Genomic DNA, 16,238 nt, shown 5'->3' with positions numbered 1-16,238 from the left:
TTACTAAATTCCTTGGACATTATTTTCTTTGTTTCTCAAGATGAGAGAGAGGAAACTCCAAGGGATTTGAATGGTTGATGTTTTGTTTCAATTTGATATCACATGAAGTCTGAGGGATTTCAATCACTTTTTAAAATTCACAAAGGTAGATTTTCATAATTAAAAATAATTGCTCTGTTAAATCTTTATGATAGTAACTATATTTTAATTAGTACAAATTGGAAATTTTGGCCACTAGACAGTTTGTTTCAAGTCACATTTTACACTTTTAATTGATATGACCTGTGGTTTGCTCTTAGCTAGGTTAACCATAGATGGAGACTATAAACCTTCAGTTAAGAGTAATACTGTTACTGTTACTGTCTGATACTATTGTTGAAAATAAACCCTAGCTGTTCAATAAAAATGAATTTTTTCAACTCAATAAACTGTTTGATAAATCAGCTAAATTGGCATCACAAGCAGGGGCATCAATTCACGAAAATGTGACCTAGAGATGGGACCATGACTTTTTTTTTTTTTTTTTTTTTTTTTTTTTTTTTTTTTACAATGGAGATGTGAAAGAAGTATTTTCTAAGATAGATAGCACCCGTGATGATAAGCATATATGTGAACTTGTATGTGATATATGTGAAGCTCATGTGTGAACTTTTGTGTAAACCACAAGTTATTTATAGGTTGAAACTAGAATCAGCTGCCTGATAAGTTGAATATCTTATGTTTTATTTATTATTGCATTTTTTTTTTTTTTTTAGCAAACATCAAGAGAGAACCAAGTCTTCTTGCCAAATCCAGTCCTTGAAGATTTCCCACCACCTCCACCAAATTTTGATGGTCAAATTGATGAATTAGATGGAGGCTTTCCTGAAACTGAAGAAGCAGAAACAAATCTTATCCTTCAAGCACCTGATGAAAAAGAGTAAGTTTACTATTCTGTCATCATCAAAGTAATATCCATAAGCTAGAGATTTGGCAGAACTTCCTTAATACAAAATTTACCTTAATTTAATAGTTAACAGTCTCCAAAATGTTCAAACTTTCAGTATATTGATATGCTTCTTTCTATCTCCATTGCTGTTACGAACCCTGCTTAATAATGTGCAAGTAGTAAGCATTATATTTGCCAAATGGGCAACTGTAATTCTGTTTTAAAGTTTGGAACTTTGTGCATGTGCTTTTGTCTGATTGACTTAGACTTTATCCTATTCTTGTTGTCCTTGCTCTTTTTTTTATTCTTTGTAACCACATTTAAAATCTCTTTCCAATGTCGGGAGAATCAAGCGTTAAATCAAATACATCCTATAGCTGCTCGAATGTTTCTGACAAATTTTTGTTCGATCTTGGAGTATATTCAGCACCTTTTTCTGCTTAGTGATGTCAAAGTGGCCTTAAAATCCTTTAAAAACAGAAACGAAGCAGACGATGATGGCATTTAACCAGAACTTTTGAAAAATCGTAGAAGCGCCCTAGCTGAACCTATATTTGAACTTCCGTCATGTGTCTGGGATGAAGAAAAAGTACCAAGCAAATTGTTGAAGGCGTTAATTGTCAAATACAAGGCGGCACGTGCAAGGCAGCACAAATGTGCTATTTTAGCACTATTTTAGCACTATTACAGTCAATTTTTTGATTATAGCACTGAAAATTATTGAGTAGTATGCAAATTTGGGCAGTTGTGGTACTTTAAGAACTGACCATAGTGACAAATCTTCTTAACACACTGTGGAACCACATATTAGAGTACGTTGCATTATGGGATTTCAAATAAAATTTTAAAAATAATTAAAGCTCTATATAAGGATACCTTGAGTCAGATAAAAGGAGACTTAATAGAGTTTTTCTTTGTCGAGTCAGCTTTAACGCAAGGCCTTCTATCTCCATGACTATCTGACATGGTGATGGATTTTGTTCTTTGTGAATGCAGTTTTTAGGGGTGATCTCCAGTTAAACCGACAGAGAGAAATGGATTATGTGAATTTGCTGATGATAATGAGCTATTTCCTCATGACGCTGAAGATATGCAACACACCCTAGATGAACTCGTACGTGTGGCAAAAATCCTGTTTTACTCTTCGTACACCGCAGTCATTCTCGATATTGCTTAAGGACTTCTGGCCAACAGTGATGACTTCTAAGAAGTGAGAGTTTGAATAGCTCGGCAGCATTCTCATGTAAGATGCCAATCTCAACAAAAAAAATATTTTTCCGAGTAGAACTAGCTGGCTCTACTTTCAGTTGTATTTGAAATATTCGAAGAAATAACAATTAGTCCCTGAAGCTAAAGCACATAACTTATATTAGTAATGCCCTTTTCGTCGATGGGTGTGAAACTTGAAGCATAGGAAAGACGTCTTCAAGAATTTGATAGTAATTACCCAAGGTCTATTCTGAATGTAGGCTACATTCGATAGAGGGAGTGGGGAACAGCGAAATCTGTTGTATGGCAAACCATAACACTACTCTTGATGCTACTAGACATCAGTAATGGATGTACTGGGGGAATATGGTGTGGATGAGTGATGAAAGGCTGCCTCATGATGTGTGATGTTGGACAGCTTCTGGTCTTTGCAAGCCAGGTAGATCCAAATAACCTTCAAGAAGTCATTAGAGAAGGTCATTAGCAAGCCCAGGATAGGTTGACGTAAGGAACTACTGTAGCTGCTCCATGGCCCTCTAGGTGTGGAAGGAACTAAACTAGAAAAAAAAACGTCTTTCAATTGAAACGTTCAGTATAGTCAAGTTAGGAAGAACCATTTGCAAGAAAACTTTCCTGTTGCAACAATTTTTATTTCATTAGTATCTCTTTTTTTACTCTGTTGATGCGAAAAATTGTTTACGGTAACTGCCGTCACCATTGGCCAAACAAAGCACGAACTAACGAAACTGGCCTTATTCCAAGCATTACTATGAATTTGGTATTCTGTTATAGTCCTTGAGACTATAATATCATGCTTTGTGCACAAGTGATCTCTTACAGACAGTTGATCTCTTACATACAATTGATTTTTTTTTAGTTTAAAGGATATTTTTCGTGTCTGTATTGCTAAGAAAATCTCGAAATTCAAAGAAAAAAAGAATAAAGAATTATGTATGAATTTATAGTAAAAGACGAAAAAAGGGAAAACATGTAAAATATATTAGTTAGAAAAAAATTGTAGAAGAAGAATTCAAAAATGGAAACAACTGTCTCCTTTTTTGCACTCAAATAAATTTAAACTTGATTGAGGTCATGCCCTTACAGGAATTTCCAGGACCAAGATGATTTTTTTTTGTTTTGAATCTGCTATAAGTCCAACCATTAACTCCACTTGGATGTGTCTTAAAGCTAAATAATTCATGATTGGTGATGAAAACGTGATTGAAAACAGCTGTTACCTCAGTATTGCGTGTGGACTTAACAGGAGCCCCTGAAAAGGCATGCGTCATGGATTTGATGATTTGTGAATTCATTGAACTATTGGTCCGATTCGAAACTAACACCGTAAATTCCTTAAAATACTTTATCAATCAGGTCAATAAGTTTTCTTCAGATATTTGACAAGACTGGAAAAAGACCATTAACTGAAGAAAGGATAAAATGAATGAACCTTAGATAAGATAGAGGCAATGCTGAGCTGTTGCTAGTTCAATAGAAGAATAATGGCGCTTTAAAGTATAATTGAATAGAAGATACCCGTCTCTATTATACTCGTATTAGTTCATTTAGCAATTTAACAGAATTAAGTTCAAAAAGTTATGGCTGCTATGAGTTTACTTACTATGTCAATGCTTTAATTTAATGAGAATTCTATTTCTAAGGTGGTATCACGGCAGGCTTGACAGATATACGTCTGAAGAGCGACTGAGGGAGTTCACCAAACTTGGCAGTTATCTTGTTCGGGAGTCTGATAGACGACCTGGATCTTATGTTCTTTCCTTCCTTGGACGAACGGGTATCAACCATTTTCGGTAAGTTTTTGTTATATTGGTCACCGTATCGCTTTCATGGCATACTCATTTTTCTAGATGCAAGGGGTGTCTATGTTTGACTCATGCACATCCTATTAGTCAGGTTCTTTGAAATTTCAGCTGGGGCTAGAAAAATAAGAATAGTTTATTTCTAAGCATGGGTGTAGTTTATCTGATTGGCTATGTCACTTCTTATTCCTTAGATTGAAAGATTAGATTATATTTTTTTGTGTTGCTGGGGGGGGGGGATAAATTCCTCATATTTGAAAATATGATAATCTTCTGTAATCATTCGCCTTCTAAACTATCTACAGTAGGAACAACAAAAGTAATATGATTTGATTTCCAGTTCAACACTCCTTCCAATCAGGCCTATAGTATTTCCTATGGTGACAACTACGTCTCCAAGTTTTCTTTGGCGAGAATTGATGTTTAGTAATCATAGTAATTATTGCCTGTTTTAGTAAAAATTGATTGATAAGTAATCATAATTCTTTTGCTAGACAAAATGATTAAAATGTGTCAGTTGCTTCATAGGGTGAACTGAAAAATAAAATTCCTGTGTTAAATATTTTATTCTTCTTTTTTTTATTGATTGACTCTTTACGGATGAGAAGCGTTGTAAGATATAACGAATTAGTATTCCTTATTCATTTTTACGTTAAAACTTGGCAACACTGACGGAAATGTAATACTGTCGCTAAAAACTTTAGTGTTGAAACGATCAAAAGAAAAACCTTAACAAGTTTGGTTTTCAAGTATGAACAGGTCTAAGATATATCCAGGGGAGAATTTTTTTTTTATTTTGATATTGAATAATTTAACAAATGATTATTAAAATTAAAATCAAGGACACAATTCTTTCAAAAAGAAAGTTCATTAAGACACAATTTAGCCAGTGAAATAAAAGGTGCCTCTGATTACTGTGAGTGAAAATATGCAGAATCTGTTATTGCAGAGTTTTATAGAATATGGTGATCAACAACATAACTCTGATGTATCTTGAGCAACATCCTGAGTACAGTTGGGCAAATAGCTAAAACAACTATTGCTTAAGAATGCAAAAAATGTTGAACTAGAGAACTGGATAGAACCAAGTTATCAACAAGTCAGAGTTTATTATTGTGACAGAAAGAAAAACGTTCATCCCTTCAGGCGGTACTTCGAGCCAACTGAACTTCAGATCAACAGTAGTCAATGCCCCCAAATAATTATTGAAGAGACTGCAAGCCCAGAATATTTTTAACTGTAAATAAGCAACTTTGGCAAACCATTCACAGTATCTATTGGTTTATAAACATTAATTACTATCAAATTTACTTTACTATGCCTAATAAGCGCAGCCTGCTGGCAGTTGTAATCAATTTCTACATGATAAGAAAGGGACTTGATTAAATGGCTGCCCTTGCAAAATGCGGTAGCCCAACATCTGTCACTGATTAAAAAAATCGAACAAAATCGGCACTTAGTATCCTAAACGAGGAGTAAGATTCAAATACATCTTGTTGCTACTTCCATTCCACATGACTTGCTGGAGCTTTGGAGACGCAGTCGCTCGTGAACCGAAGGAGTGCTCCGAGTAAGCCTTGAAACTAATAATTTAGGCCCCCAAAACACAGCAACTTGATTGACACTGAGAAGGCTTAAACGACCTTTTTCTGTTATTTCCCAATTTTCCTCCAGCACCAGGAGTTTGGGTTCACTCTGACTGCTGTTTGGCTCATTTTGATTCTTGTTTGCTTAGGTTCGATTCCTGTTTATGGTGTTTCGCCACTGATTAGGCTGCTAATCCTACTGATCAAGTGACCCTGGAAACTACACCACGAAAGGCAAACCAAGGAGTACTCTCAGGTGGTCTAGCATTTTTCATACATTTTTAATGGTGGTATCTCAATTGTAATCCAGAATAACATCAGGAACAGTATGTGTGGTAGCCGTAAAAAGAAGTAGGGCCTAATCGCTAAGAAGTATGTCTTGCCTTATAATTAGGCTGGAAATAATATTTTTGATGGTGTTTAGTGTAAATTTGGTAGTTGTGGGATAAAGTAATTCATATTTTTGACTACTGTATATAAATTATATACAGTATAATCACAAATCAGTAATATTTGGCTACTACAGTCTTGACGCGTATAAAAGCTCCACCCATATACTCGTATGTCCTCTCAATTGACTTGCCATCAGCGGTCCAGTGTATGTATAATACCCTGGAACACGTATTTTGGCAGAAACCATCTCAAAATGCCTTTGAAGCCAAATCGAGACTTTGCAACCTACTTGTAATTTCTAAAAACATCGCGTTCAAAAGAAATCTGATTATCTACCCACGAAAAAAAATAATGTCGCTTATGTTTTTACGTTCTCCGGAGCACTTGCATCTTGGTTCGGCTTTGTATCAAACAGTTCGTGGTACGAACTGTAAGTAAGCTGCGACCCGGCTCAATGGTATTCGAAAGTCTAAAAAACGAAATTTTGATACCAATAGATACATCAAAAGAATTGGATTTTAATTGTGGTTTCAAATATATAAGTTTCATCAAGTTTAATCTTACCCATCAAAAGTTATGTACCTGAGAAAATTTGGCTTATTTTCGAAAAAAGGGGAAAAGACCCCCTAAAAATTATAGAACCTTAATGAAAATCACACCATCATATTCAGCGTATCAGAGAACCCTTCTGTAGAGGTTTCAAGCTCCTATCTACAAAAATGGAATTTTCCATTTTTTGCCAGAAGAAAGATCACGGATTTTATTTGTACGGATTTTATGGAGTTTATTTGTTTTTTTTGTTTTTTTCTTTTTCCCAGGGGTAATCGTATTGACCCAGTGGTCCTAGAATATCGTAGGAGGGCTCATTGGAACGGAATTTAAAAGTTCTATTGCCCTTTTTAAGTGACCAAAAAAATGGAGGGCAACTAGGCCCCCTCCCAGGCTCATTTTTTCCCCAAAGTCACCCGATCAAAATGTCAAGATAGCCATTTTGTTTAGTATGATCGAAAATGTGATAACTATGTCTTTTAGGATGACTTAATCCCCCGAAGCCCCCGGGGGAGGGCTGAAAGTCATGAACTTTACCCAATGTTAACATATAGCATTGGTTATTGGGAAGTATACAGACGTTTTCAGGGGGAATTTTTTCTGGTAGTGGGGGGTGGGTCGGGGGTTATGTGGGAGGATCTTTCCATGAAGGAAGTTTTCATGGGGGAAGGGACATTGCTATGAAGGAGGCGCCGGACTCCCCACCATTATTTAAAAAAAAATCAGAAATTAAATATAAAAAAACAAATTTTTCAGCTGAAAGTAAGGAGCAGCATCAAAGCTTAAAACGAACAGAAAATATTAGCTATATGATTGGGTTCACCCCCTAGATACCTCGCTCCTTAAGCCAAACATTTTTTAGTACTTTCATAAGAGCTATTTATTCTAATTAACGGCCTTTGTGATTAAGGGTCAATTTTAAAGAATTGGAACTAAATTTGAACTTTAGCTTAAAGAGCAATGTATTGACTAGGGGGCAAACCCCCTAATATACGTATAAAAAATATATGAATATAGAAGTTCGATTCGTAAGTTAATTCTTAAGTTACGTATATTTATTATTAATAAAAACGTTCGAAAATAAAATTCAACAAGTTTCGAGAAAGCCATTTAACCAAATAAAAGTAAAGTTAATATGAAAATTTTGTTTTAGTTGTTCGTATATGGTGAGCCAAATTCAAAACCTGTATTAATTCAAAAACGTTCAGAGATTAAATTAAAAAAATAAGTTTTTTTAACTGAAAGTAAGGAGCGACATTAAAACTTAAAACGAACAGAAATTATTCTTTATATGAAAGGGGCTGTCCCCTCCTCAGCGCCTCTCTCTTTACGCTAAAGTTTTACTTTCTCACAGCTCAAGTTTTTTTAAACGATAAAAAACTTTAGCGTAAAGAGCGAGGCGCCGAGGAGGGGACAGCCCCTTTCACATACGGAATAATTTCTGTTGTTTTTATAATACTAGATCGAGTTTTAACAAAATCAGAAAAGTGCTCGAACCACTTTGCCACTAAAGATTCTGGTAAGAGAAGCACTATCGTAGCATTTGCAATATTAATCTCATTTTGACCATAAGAGTCCAAGTAAGAGAATGTTTTACGGATTGATAAATGATGTGCGAAATAAGAAGGCATAATAGCTCATAAACACATTTGAGATCCTAAGAAAAAGAGTTCAAAACTAAAAATCTTCTCCTTTTAAATCAATATTTTTAGTTATTTGGTGGTTCTTTAGACAGTGAAAATTCTCCCCTTTTTTCCATATGTGCTAGTATGGATGCATAGACTAAAAACAAAAAGTTATGTGGAATGGGACTTTTGAGACAACAGGGGCTAAAATGAAACCTAGCCGACAATCTCGGCTATTTGACCAATCTAATAAAATATGTCCCAATAAATAATCTAACTCGGAATAAAAAGTCTTGACACAAGACGAGCTGAGAATCTAAATTAAAAAACCTTAGTTTAATCACTTCACTAAACATCAGCCAAGACTGCAAACTTCATCTCATTTAATGTTAAACTTGAAGTTCTGAAGTTCTGAAGCTAATGATTTCATAATTTTGGGTGTTAGTTTTTTATTGAGAAATTCTATGATATTAAGTTTTCCATTGATTTCGTTTTTTAGTCTTTCTTCTATTTTACTGAAATGGCTATTGGCCACAAAACCAAAATTTTGCCCTGTTTTCATGTTAATCAATTTTTTGCAAAAGCTCCATCCCACATATTTTATTATTTTTTGTATAATGAAAAAGCAGTTTGGTCTTCACGGTGCTTACGATAATATGAATTTTTCCTTGCACATATTTCTTTGTAGAAGGATGGCCGTATGTGGTGACTCCTGCTCAACATTGATCAATTGGTCAATCTCTCAATAATTCAGAGAAAAATAGGATGCCAAAATAAAAAAATATATTAGATACATTAAATAAATTAGATAAATCAAATAGACTCCAATCAGTCCTGCCTAAAAAAAGAGAAAAGAATTACAAACTTTTAAGAAGCCAACAAATTCTTAGCAATTTTTTGGAACACGAAATTTAAATTTGAAAACACAAAAACTAGGCCTCATTTGGAAGGTATTTTCGATTTTTCATGGGTCCTTCGGACCAGTCTTATTAAGGAAATCCCTTTCCTGTGTGCAGGTATGTATAGACAGACTTACAATGCAAAGTTTACCTTCACATATATGTTTATGCTTTGTGGAATACCTGGTGTATGAGGTGACTTCTATACCGGTGGCTATGAATTTGATTTACAAAATTTAAACTTGAAAACAAGAAAGCCGCACCTCTAAGCCCTGTATCTTCAATTCTTTGCGGATCCTTTGGACGAGTCTCAGGAAGAATCTTCCTCTCTCATGTGCAGGTATAGACTGCATGTATAGATATATAGATCATGTGCAGGTATGTATAGATAGACTGCCAGTCTTATCCTAACACAAATTTTGATTCTTTTAAGAATAACAGCCGTATGTGGTGACTTCTACATTGGTGGCCGTCAATTTGATTCATTGTCAGACCTCATAGCATATTATTCCTATGTTGCTGATTTATTAAAAAGAGAAAAGCTTCAATATCCTGTTCCACCTCCTGAGCCAGTTAATGACAAAAAGAGGGTCGTTGCAATATTGCCATACACAAAGATGCCAGATACCGATGAGCTGAGGTAAGAAATTGCTTATAAATAGAAATTATGTATATTTTAGCTAAGAAATACAAATTATTGAACTAAGAGAGTGGTTTTAGTATGCTAAGGTCCAAGGCTAATATGCCAAGGTCCTATTTACCGGTGGGCTGTGGTAACAAGATGGTAATCGTTGTAATATTGTCGTAGACCAAAACGCCAAATAGCAATGGGCAGAGAAAAAAAAGTTTTTGCTATGCTTTTAGTATAATAGCTTGCTTTGAATATTCTTGTATTTGCTGTGTTTTCAAGAATCAGGCAGTTTGCGTGACGTATTAACGCATTGTCAAGAGAAGTAAATTAAGTCCAACAATTCGGTAGAAGAAAGCGAAAAGAAAAATGCCTCTATACATTGTCTTGCTTGTTCTGGCAGAGTGCCCAAGGAATTCACAGATTATGGTCCTAATGATCTATTTTGGTTCGTTTACAAACCCTTGATTCAAGTTGGACTTCCTCAAGATAATCTCTTGACTTATCACACAGTTTGTAGTAACGAACTGGAAGTAAGGAGCGACCCAGCTCAATAGTAACCGAAACTCTAAAAAACAAAAATTTTGTTACCAATAGATACATCAAAAGAATCAGATTTTTTTTGCTGAGTTCAAATATATAAGTGTCATCAAGTTTAGTCTTACCCATCAAAAGTTACGCGCCTGAGAAAATTTGCCCTATTTTCGAAAAAAGGAGGAAACAACCCCTAAAAGCCATAGAACTTTAATTAAACTCACACCATCAGATTTAGCGTATCAGAGAACCCTACTAGTTTCAAGCTCCTATCTGCAAAAATGTGGAATTTTTTATTTTTTAACAGAAGAAAGATCACGGATGCGTGTGTTTTTTTTTCAAGGACGATCGTATCGATCCAGTAGTCCTAGAAAATCATGAGAGGGCTCATTCGAACGGAAATTAAAAGTTCTAGTGCCCTTTTTGCGTGACCAAAAATATTGGAGGGTAACTTGGCCCCCTTCCACGCTCTTATTTTTCCGATTCTAATTATCCGGCCTTTGTGATTCAGGGGTTTGTGATTCGAACAAAATTCAAACTTTAGCGTAAAGGGCGAGGTATAGACTAGGGGCGAACTCCCTAATATACGTAATAAAAACATATGAATATAGATGTTCGATGCGTAAGTTAATTCGTAAGTTACGTCAGAACAAAATTTCGAGAAAGCCATTTAGCCAAAAAAATAACATCAATATGCAAGTTTCGTTTTAATTATTCATGTACAGTGAGCCAGAATCAAAGCTGCATTAATTCAAAAACGTTCAGAAATTAAATAAAAACAAAAAAATTTAACTGCAAGTAAGGAGCGACATTAAAACTTAAAACGAACAGAAATTGTTCCATATATGAAAAAGGCTGTCCCCTCCTCAACGCCTCGCTCTTTACGCTAAAGTTTGACTCTGTCTCAAAACTTTATTTTTTAAAACAATACAAACTTTAGCGTAAAGAGTGAGGCGTTGAGGAGGGGACAGTCCCTTTCACATACGAAATAATTTCTGTTCGTTTTAAGTTTTAATGTCGCTCCTTACTTTCAGTTAAAAAACTTTTTTTTATTTAATCATTTTGGAAGCTTTGTCGTAGGGCTATGATTCACTTCTCAAAGAAATCGCTTCATAGGGACATAATAACAAAATAATATTGCTATGGAATGGTTTCATGTGGCATCATAGTGCTATTTCATTCCAGAAATGAAATATTTTTCATCTTTCTTGTTAAAGTTTTATTTGCATAGTAAAAAATTGTTTTTCAAATTTGTCTGAATTTTACTTGCCCTATATCACAACCCAAGCATTTGAAATCCAGGCATTCAATTGAGCTTGATTGTATACAGTCTTCTTTTTGTTCTTGCAATTTTTCGGCCTACCTGGTATCTGCAATTTGGGATTTTGTTTAATTATAAGCTCCCCAGACTTACGATGATTATACCCAATTGGCTTGACAACTGACAACTGACGAAGTAGGATTCGATTCCGAGGGATTGTAACATTCAACTGAGGCAGTATTATTATTATTCCCATGGTTACAGATCTTTGAATGTTTTCGTTAGGGGAATTTGAAATTCAAGGTAAAAATTTTTAAATTAATGGATTAAATTTGAAATTTGATTAAAAACATGGAAATCATAAGATACAACGAAGGGAATAAATTTCCCCCAACCCAAGAATTTTGCGTAAAAATAATAGATGGAATTTTAAATGGTATATTTTCAGATATCACAGGATATTATATTGTGCTAGGAATGGTGTTTAGGTTATGTTGGGTCAAGTGCCACTTGGCTTTTGCAGTTTTACTTGAACTTGATTAAAAGCAAGATGATTTAGCTGCAGATTGGGGAATGCTAAGTTGTGGTTTCAGGCATTTGATTTGAAGTGCCCTGTGCCAGGGGAAGTTTGAGAAGGCTAATTTTGTGTTCTATAAGATTTACTACCAAAGTGTTAAAAATAGATAAAAATTAAAAGATAAAAATATCTAAAAAAGTGCTTTTATCTTTATATGCAAAGAAAAGTAAAAAAATCTTCCAGACGAAAAACTGAAATATTTCAAAACTAAAAGTTAAAGCGTTGACCATTTTTTTTTTTACTTTGGGATATTTGACATATTTTACAATATTTATTCATACAACTATTGAATATTTTCGATACAATATTGACATATTGTATTGAAAATTACGGTGTTGGCATATTATATTGTAACTATTCAAGAAGGATTTCTAATGACTTTCGAATTTTCAATTTGCGATAAACATATTAAACTTTTAAAATTTATTTTCAATTTTTTTTTTAAATACTAGTAACATTTAATGGCGTTGGAATATCTGATGTGACTGAAAGGTAAAGGATGCGGCACTAGCGAACCGACGGTACTTATCTCCGTGTTATGGCTCTTCAGCCAGGAAGTTTCTATAGGGGCTGGGGTCAGCCATCGAGTATTTTCGTACACACTTCCTGTTTGCTTTTCTCAGAGTCCTCCAGGTACCTTTTTAGATCTGTGTCTACTCAGAGTGACACCACTGACCCTCGTACCAAACGAATAATGAGGAACACGAGGACTTGAACCTCTGCCCTTCCGGACACCGGATTGCAAGGCCAGTGTGCTATTCACTCTGAATCACTGCCAACCTCCCTGGAGAACCACTAATGGTAGCCGTGTGAGTACAAAAATGTATCTGGAGTTTTAACAAGAGCAAAAAAAAGTAAGTTTTTTTACAAGAGTAAAAAAAAAGTGTGGACAAACTACGTCCCCTACTTTGTCCACAAATTGACTTCAGTTCATAAGGTCAAAGAAGTGACACTTAAGCAATAAAATGTCTAGGTGGCAATGCCACTATGAACTCTATGGATATCAGTGTAGCAGGTAAAAAATATATTTTGAAAAAAAAACTTTGAAAGTGAATTATGTTAAAAATAATATAAAGCCTACAATAAAAAAAAATGTCAAAACTAAAGTTTAAATCAACTAACATTTCAATAATACCATTTTATTCCTTTTATTGCCAGTTTTCAAAAAGGAGATATATTTTTTGTACACAATGACCTTGGAGATGGTTGGCTCTGGGTCACTGCCCACCGTACTGGGGAACAAGGACTTGTGTTCCAAGACCTAGTGGAAGATCTAGATGCAACTGTCGATCCCAATGCTGTATTTAATTGGTTTCATCCGAGCCTATCCAAGTCAGAAGCAGTTGAGCTATTAGTCAAAGGTATTTAGAATTTTTTTAACTAAAAAAGGTAATTATTTATCAAGAAATTCGAATTTGTTCCGAAAACCGTGCAATTTGGCCACCAAACAAAAGTAGGCCGTTTTCAAACAAGGCCCGAAGAGGTCATAAGAAAACATTAAAAGGAAACTAGAACCTCTCAAATGCTATGTGGGTCTTCTTTTTTTTGCTCTTTTTCATGCTGGGTCGCTATTCTTTTACTTTTACACTAAAATTTTGCTGAATCTCGCAAACACATTAGTTTCGGAACTGATTACACTCAAACCGCGGCTGGCCAGGAGACATATAGTTTAATCCTCTAAAATATGTTTGAGTACCCCTGTCACCAATTTAGGACACTGTGTTAAATAACACAAAGATGTGGCTACTGTATTCGGCACCACCAGCATAACTTTTACCCTAACTCTGATGACCCATATCTACTCAGAAATCTATTTAACCTACCCCTAAACTGTTAACAGGATGTATCTAGAATAGTAAGTCATAATAGTGTTTATTACTGGTTTATGGTGTTTATTACTGGTCTATTTCACTGCCAAATGTGGCTTCACAAATTAACACCCACTGATTTTGTTTCAATTTAATTTGCCAGGACTCACAATATAAATGTTAAGTTGTTTCTTTGATTGTATCATTTCACGTCTATTTCAATGCCAAGTACGGCTTTACAGATTACCATTTACTGTTTTGTTTCAGTTTAATTTTCCAGAGCTTATTAAATATTTCTTTATCCACTTAGATCAGTAGGATTTGAAGAGTTTAATTATAAAATTTCTTGCAGTATTCTTCAGGAAGTTATTAAGAACGTCATTTCCTTCTTTTTTTAAATCGAAAAGGGAAGTTCATTGATCGTCAAAACAGAATTAAAGGTGGTTGAAAAATCGTTTAAGTGTTTCATTGCATAAAAATGGTAGTAAATATGCTAATTAGAAAATATAGCACACGAGAGAACTATGCGCATGCTTATTTGACTTTTGAGAATGTTTTGACTTTTGGGTGTATTTTTATTTTTGTATTGAGAATTATCAAACAATTGAAGCAGAATTAAGTTCGCTTTTCTGGGGTAGTTTAACTTTCTATTGTAGTACTTAAAATAGTGCTACTGTTTCATATTTATATTTTTGTATGGAGTATTTGTTTCAATTTAAAATTCTCTAATCTCTCTAAATATTTTCTTTTTCTCGTTTTTTGACTTGTTTGAGAAATATTTTTGACTTATTAGTGTATTTTTGTTGAAAATTATCAAAGAATTGAAACATAATTCAATTTTTTGAAGATACATTTTAAGAAAGTTCTTTTTTGTTTCTATACTATCCTATCTATTCTAAGGTAGTAGTTAATATGGTGGCAAAAACGATGCTTGAAAAATAAAATGTTGCAAGGTATTATATTTTTCCTATATCTTCTATTTTTTACCTTTTTTCTTTTTTTTCCTTTTTTTCCTTTTTTTGTATTGAGAACCACTAAAAATTGTTGCAGAATTCGGTGATTTCCTTCCTTTTTTTTCTTTTGTAAATGTACAATATATACAAAAATACAAATATACTTCTTTCCTTTTTGATGCCTCAAGTTGCTCTTCTTTGCCAAGTCATCAATTTATCTATCTACATATTTTTTTTAATTATTAAAGCCTATATAAAGCACCAATAGAATGAAGATTTTTTGTTGAATTTTAAAATTGAATTAAATTTTAAAATTTGTAAACTACTCCCGCTCCTCTGTCACCCTCGTGGTTCAAAATTAGCACTAGATAAAAGTCTAAAAGAAAACACTGAAACAATACAAGTTTGGCTTTATAATATGCAGCATGTTTCTATTAATCTGATTATAACTTTTTTTCCATTTTTATCTGCAGTTTTAAATCAATTTTAAATAAAGATTCAGTTTCAAAATTTGGAATTTAAATTAATGAAATTGAATGTAGCTTATTGATTTTGATTGATTTTGATTTAATTGATTCGTCTAAATAAAAAAAAAATCAAGATTTTATGGATCTCCAATAGAATATGTTTTTTTTCTTCGAATGTGTTATCGTTTTGCGTGTTGTTGTTATAAACTTAAAACAATACGAAAGTGATCTAGAACAAAACCTATAGATTTCTAGGGAGCCAGTTTAAGATATTTTCATTGGAATTCTTTGGCCTATTTTTCACCCTTAAAAACCCACACTGCTTTTCAAAAACTTACTCATCTATAATTCTGGGAAGTATGTTTCTAATTTAGATTTTTATTTCTCATGAGCAACATCTATGACACTAATACGAGTTTCCTATTCTTATCTGATTATTTTACATCTTTTAAACTTTGTATGAGGTAAAATACGATATTTTTCAGACCTTGGACTTTCTTTGTACTAAAATCTTGTAGACTTGTGACCATGGAATAAAACTCCATCCGTCCCTAAATTAAATTAAAATATTTTGTTTAATATTGTCAGTTGATGCAGTAGTATCCAGCATAGACTGTTAAAGCTACTAATTTCTAAAAGTATCTTGGCTGCAATGTCTGTCGCCCTTTTCCTGCTCTTCAAAACCTATAATAATAATAATATGTTAATACCCGTCAAAATCGAACAAAAGATACGGAGTACATAAAATACAAGAAAAAGATAAACAAGACAAATATACACGACAAAACAAAATACATACAAGTTTTAGACACAATGTAATACCCACTAGGAAGAAAAGACTGGTTGAACCATAGAAAAAAACAAAAAAACACCGAGTTCTACTGGCGAAGGATTTAAAACCAAAGATGGCTTTTAAAATTGTTACTCCACTTAGAGGTCTGATAAGGAAGGGCTGATTTATGGTTTTCGCTAATGTAATTAATAGAACTAAAAGAGTTTCG

At 33.8% G+C, this 16,238-nt stretch overlaps 1 protein-coding gene across 1 annotated transcript in view; it reads left to right on the top strand.

The window, feature by feature from the left end:
• Window positions 1-16,238, top strand: part of vap (RAS p21 protein activator vap) — a 132,993-nt gene that overhangs the window by 24,243 nt on the left and 92,512 nt on the right. The window contains exons 2-5 of the mRNA XM_089090453.1: window positions 756-919; window positions 3,799-3,948; window positions 9,443-9,649; window positions 13,168-13,370. Coding sequence (XP_088946579.1) covers window positions 756-919; window positions 3,799-3,948; window positions 9,443-9,649; window positions 13,168-13,370 — 724 coding nt within the window. The remainder of the gene's footprint in view (window positions 1-755; window positions 920-3,798; window positions 3,949-9,442; window positions 9,650-13,167; window positions 13,371-16,238) is intronic.

Source organism: Artemia sp. Qi Xiang Cuo, chromosome 6 (genome assembly GCF_049724085.1).
Source record: "Artemia sp. Qi Xiang Cuo chromosome 6, ASM4972408v1, whole genome shotgun sequence".
Taxonomy (NCBI): Eukaryota; Metazoa; Arthropoda; class Branchiopoda; order Anostraca; family Artemiidae; genus Artemia; species Artemia sp. Qi Xiang Cuo.
Note: the sequence above shows the minus strand (reverse complement) of the source record. Positions and strands in the feature narration are given on the sequence as shown.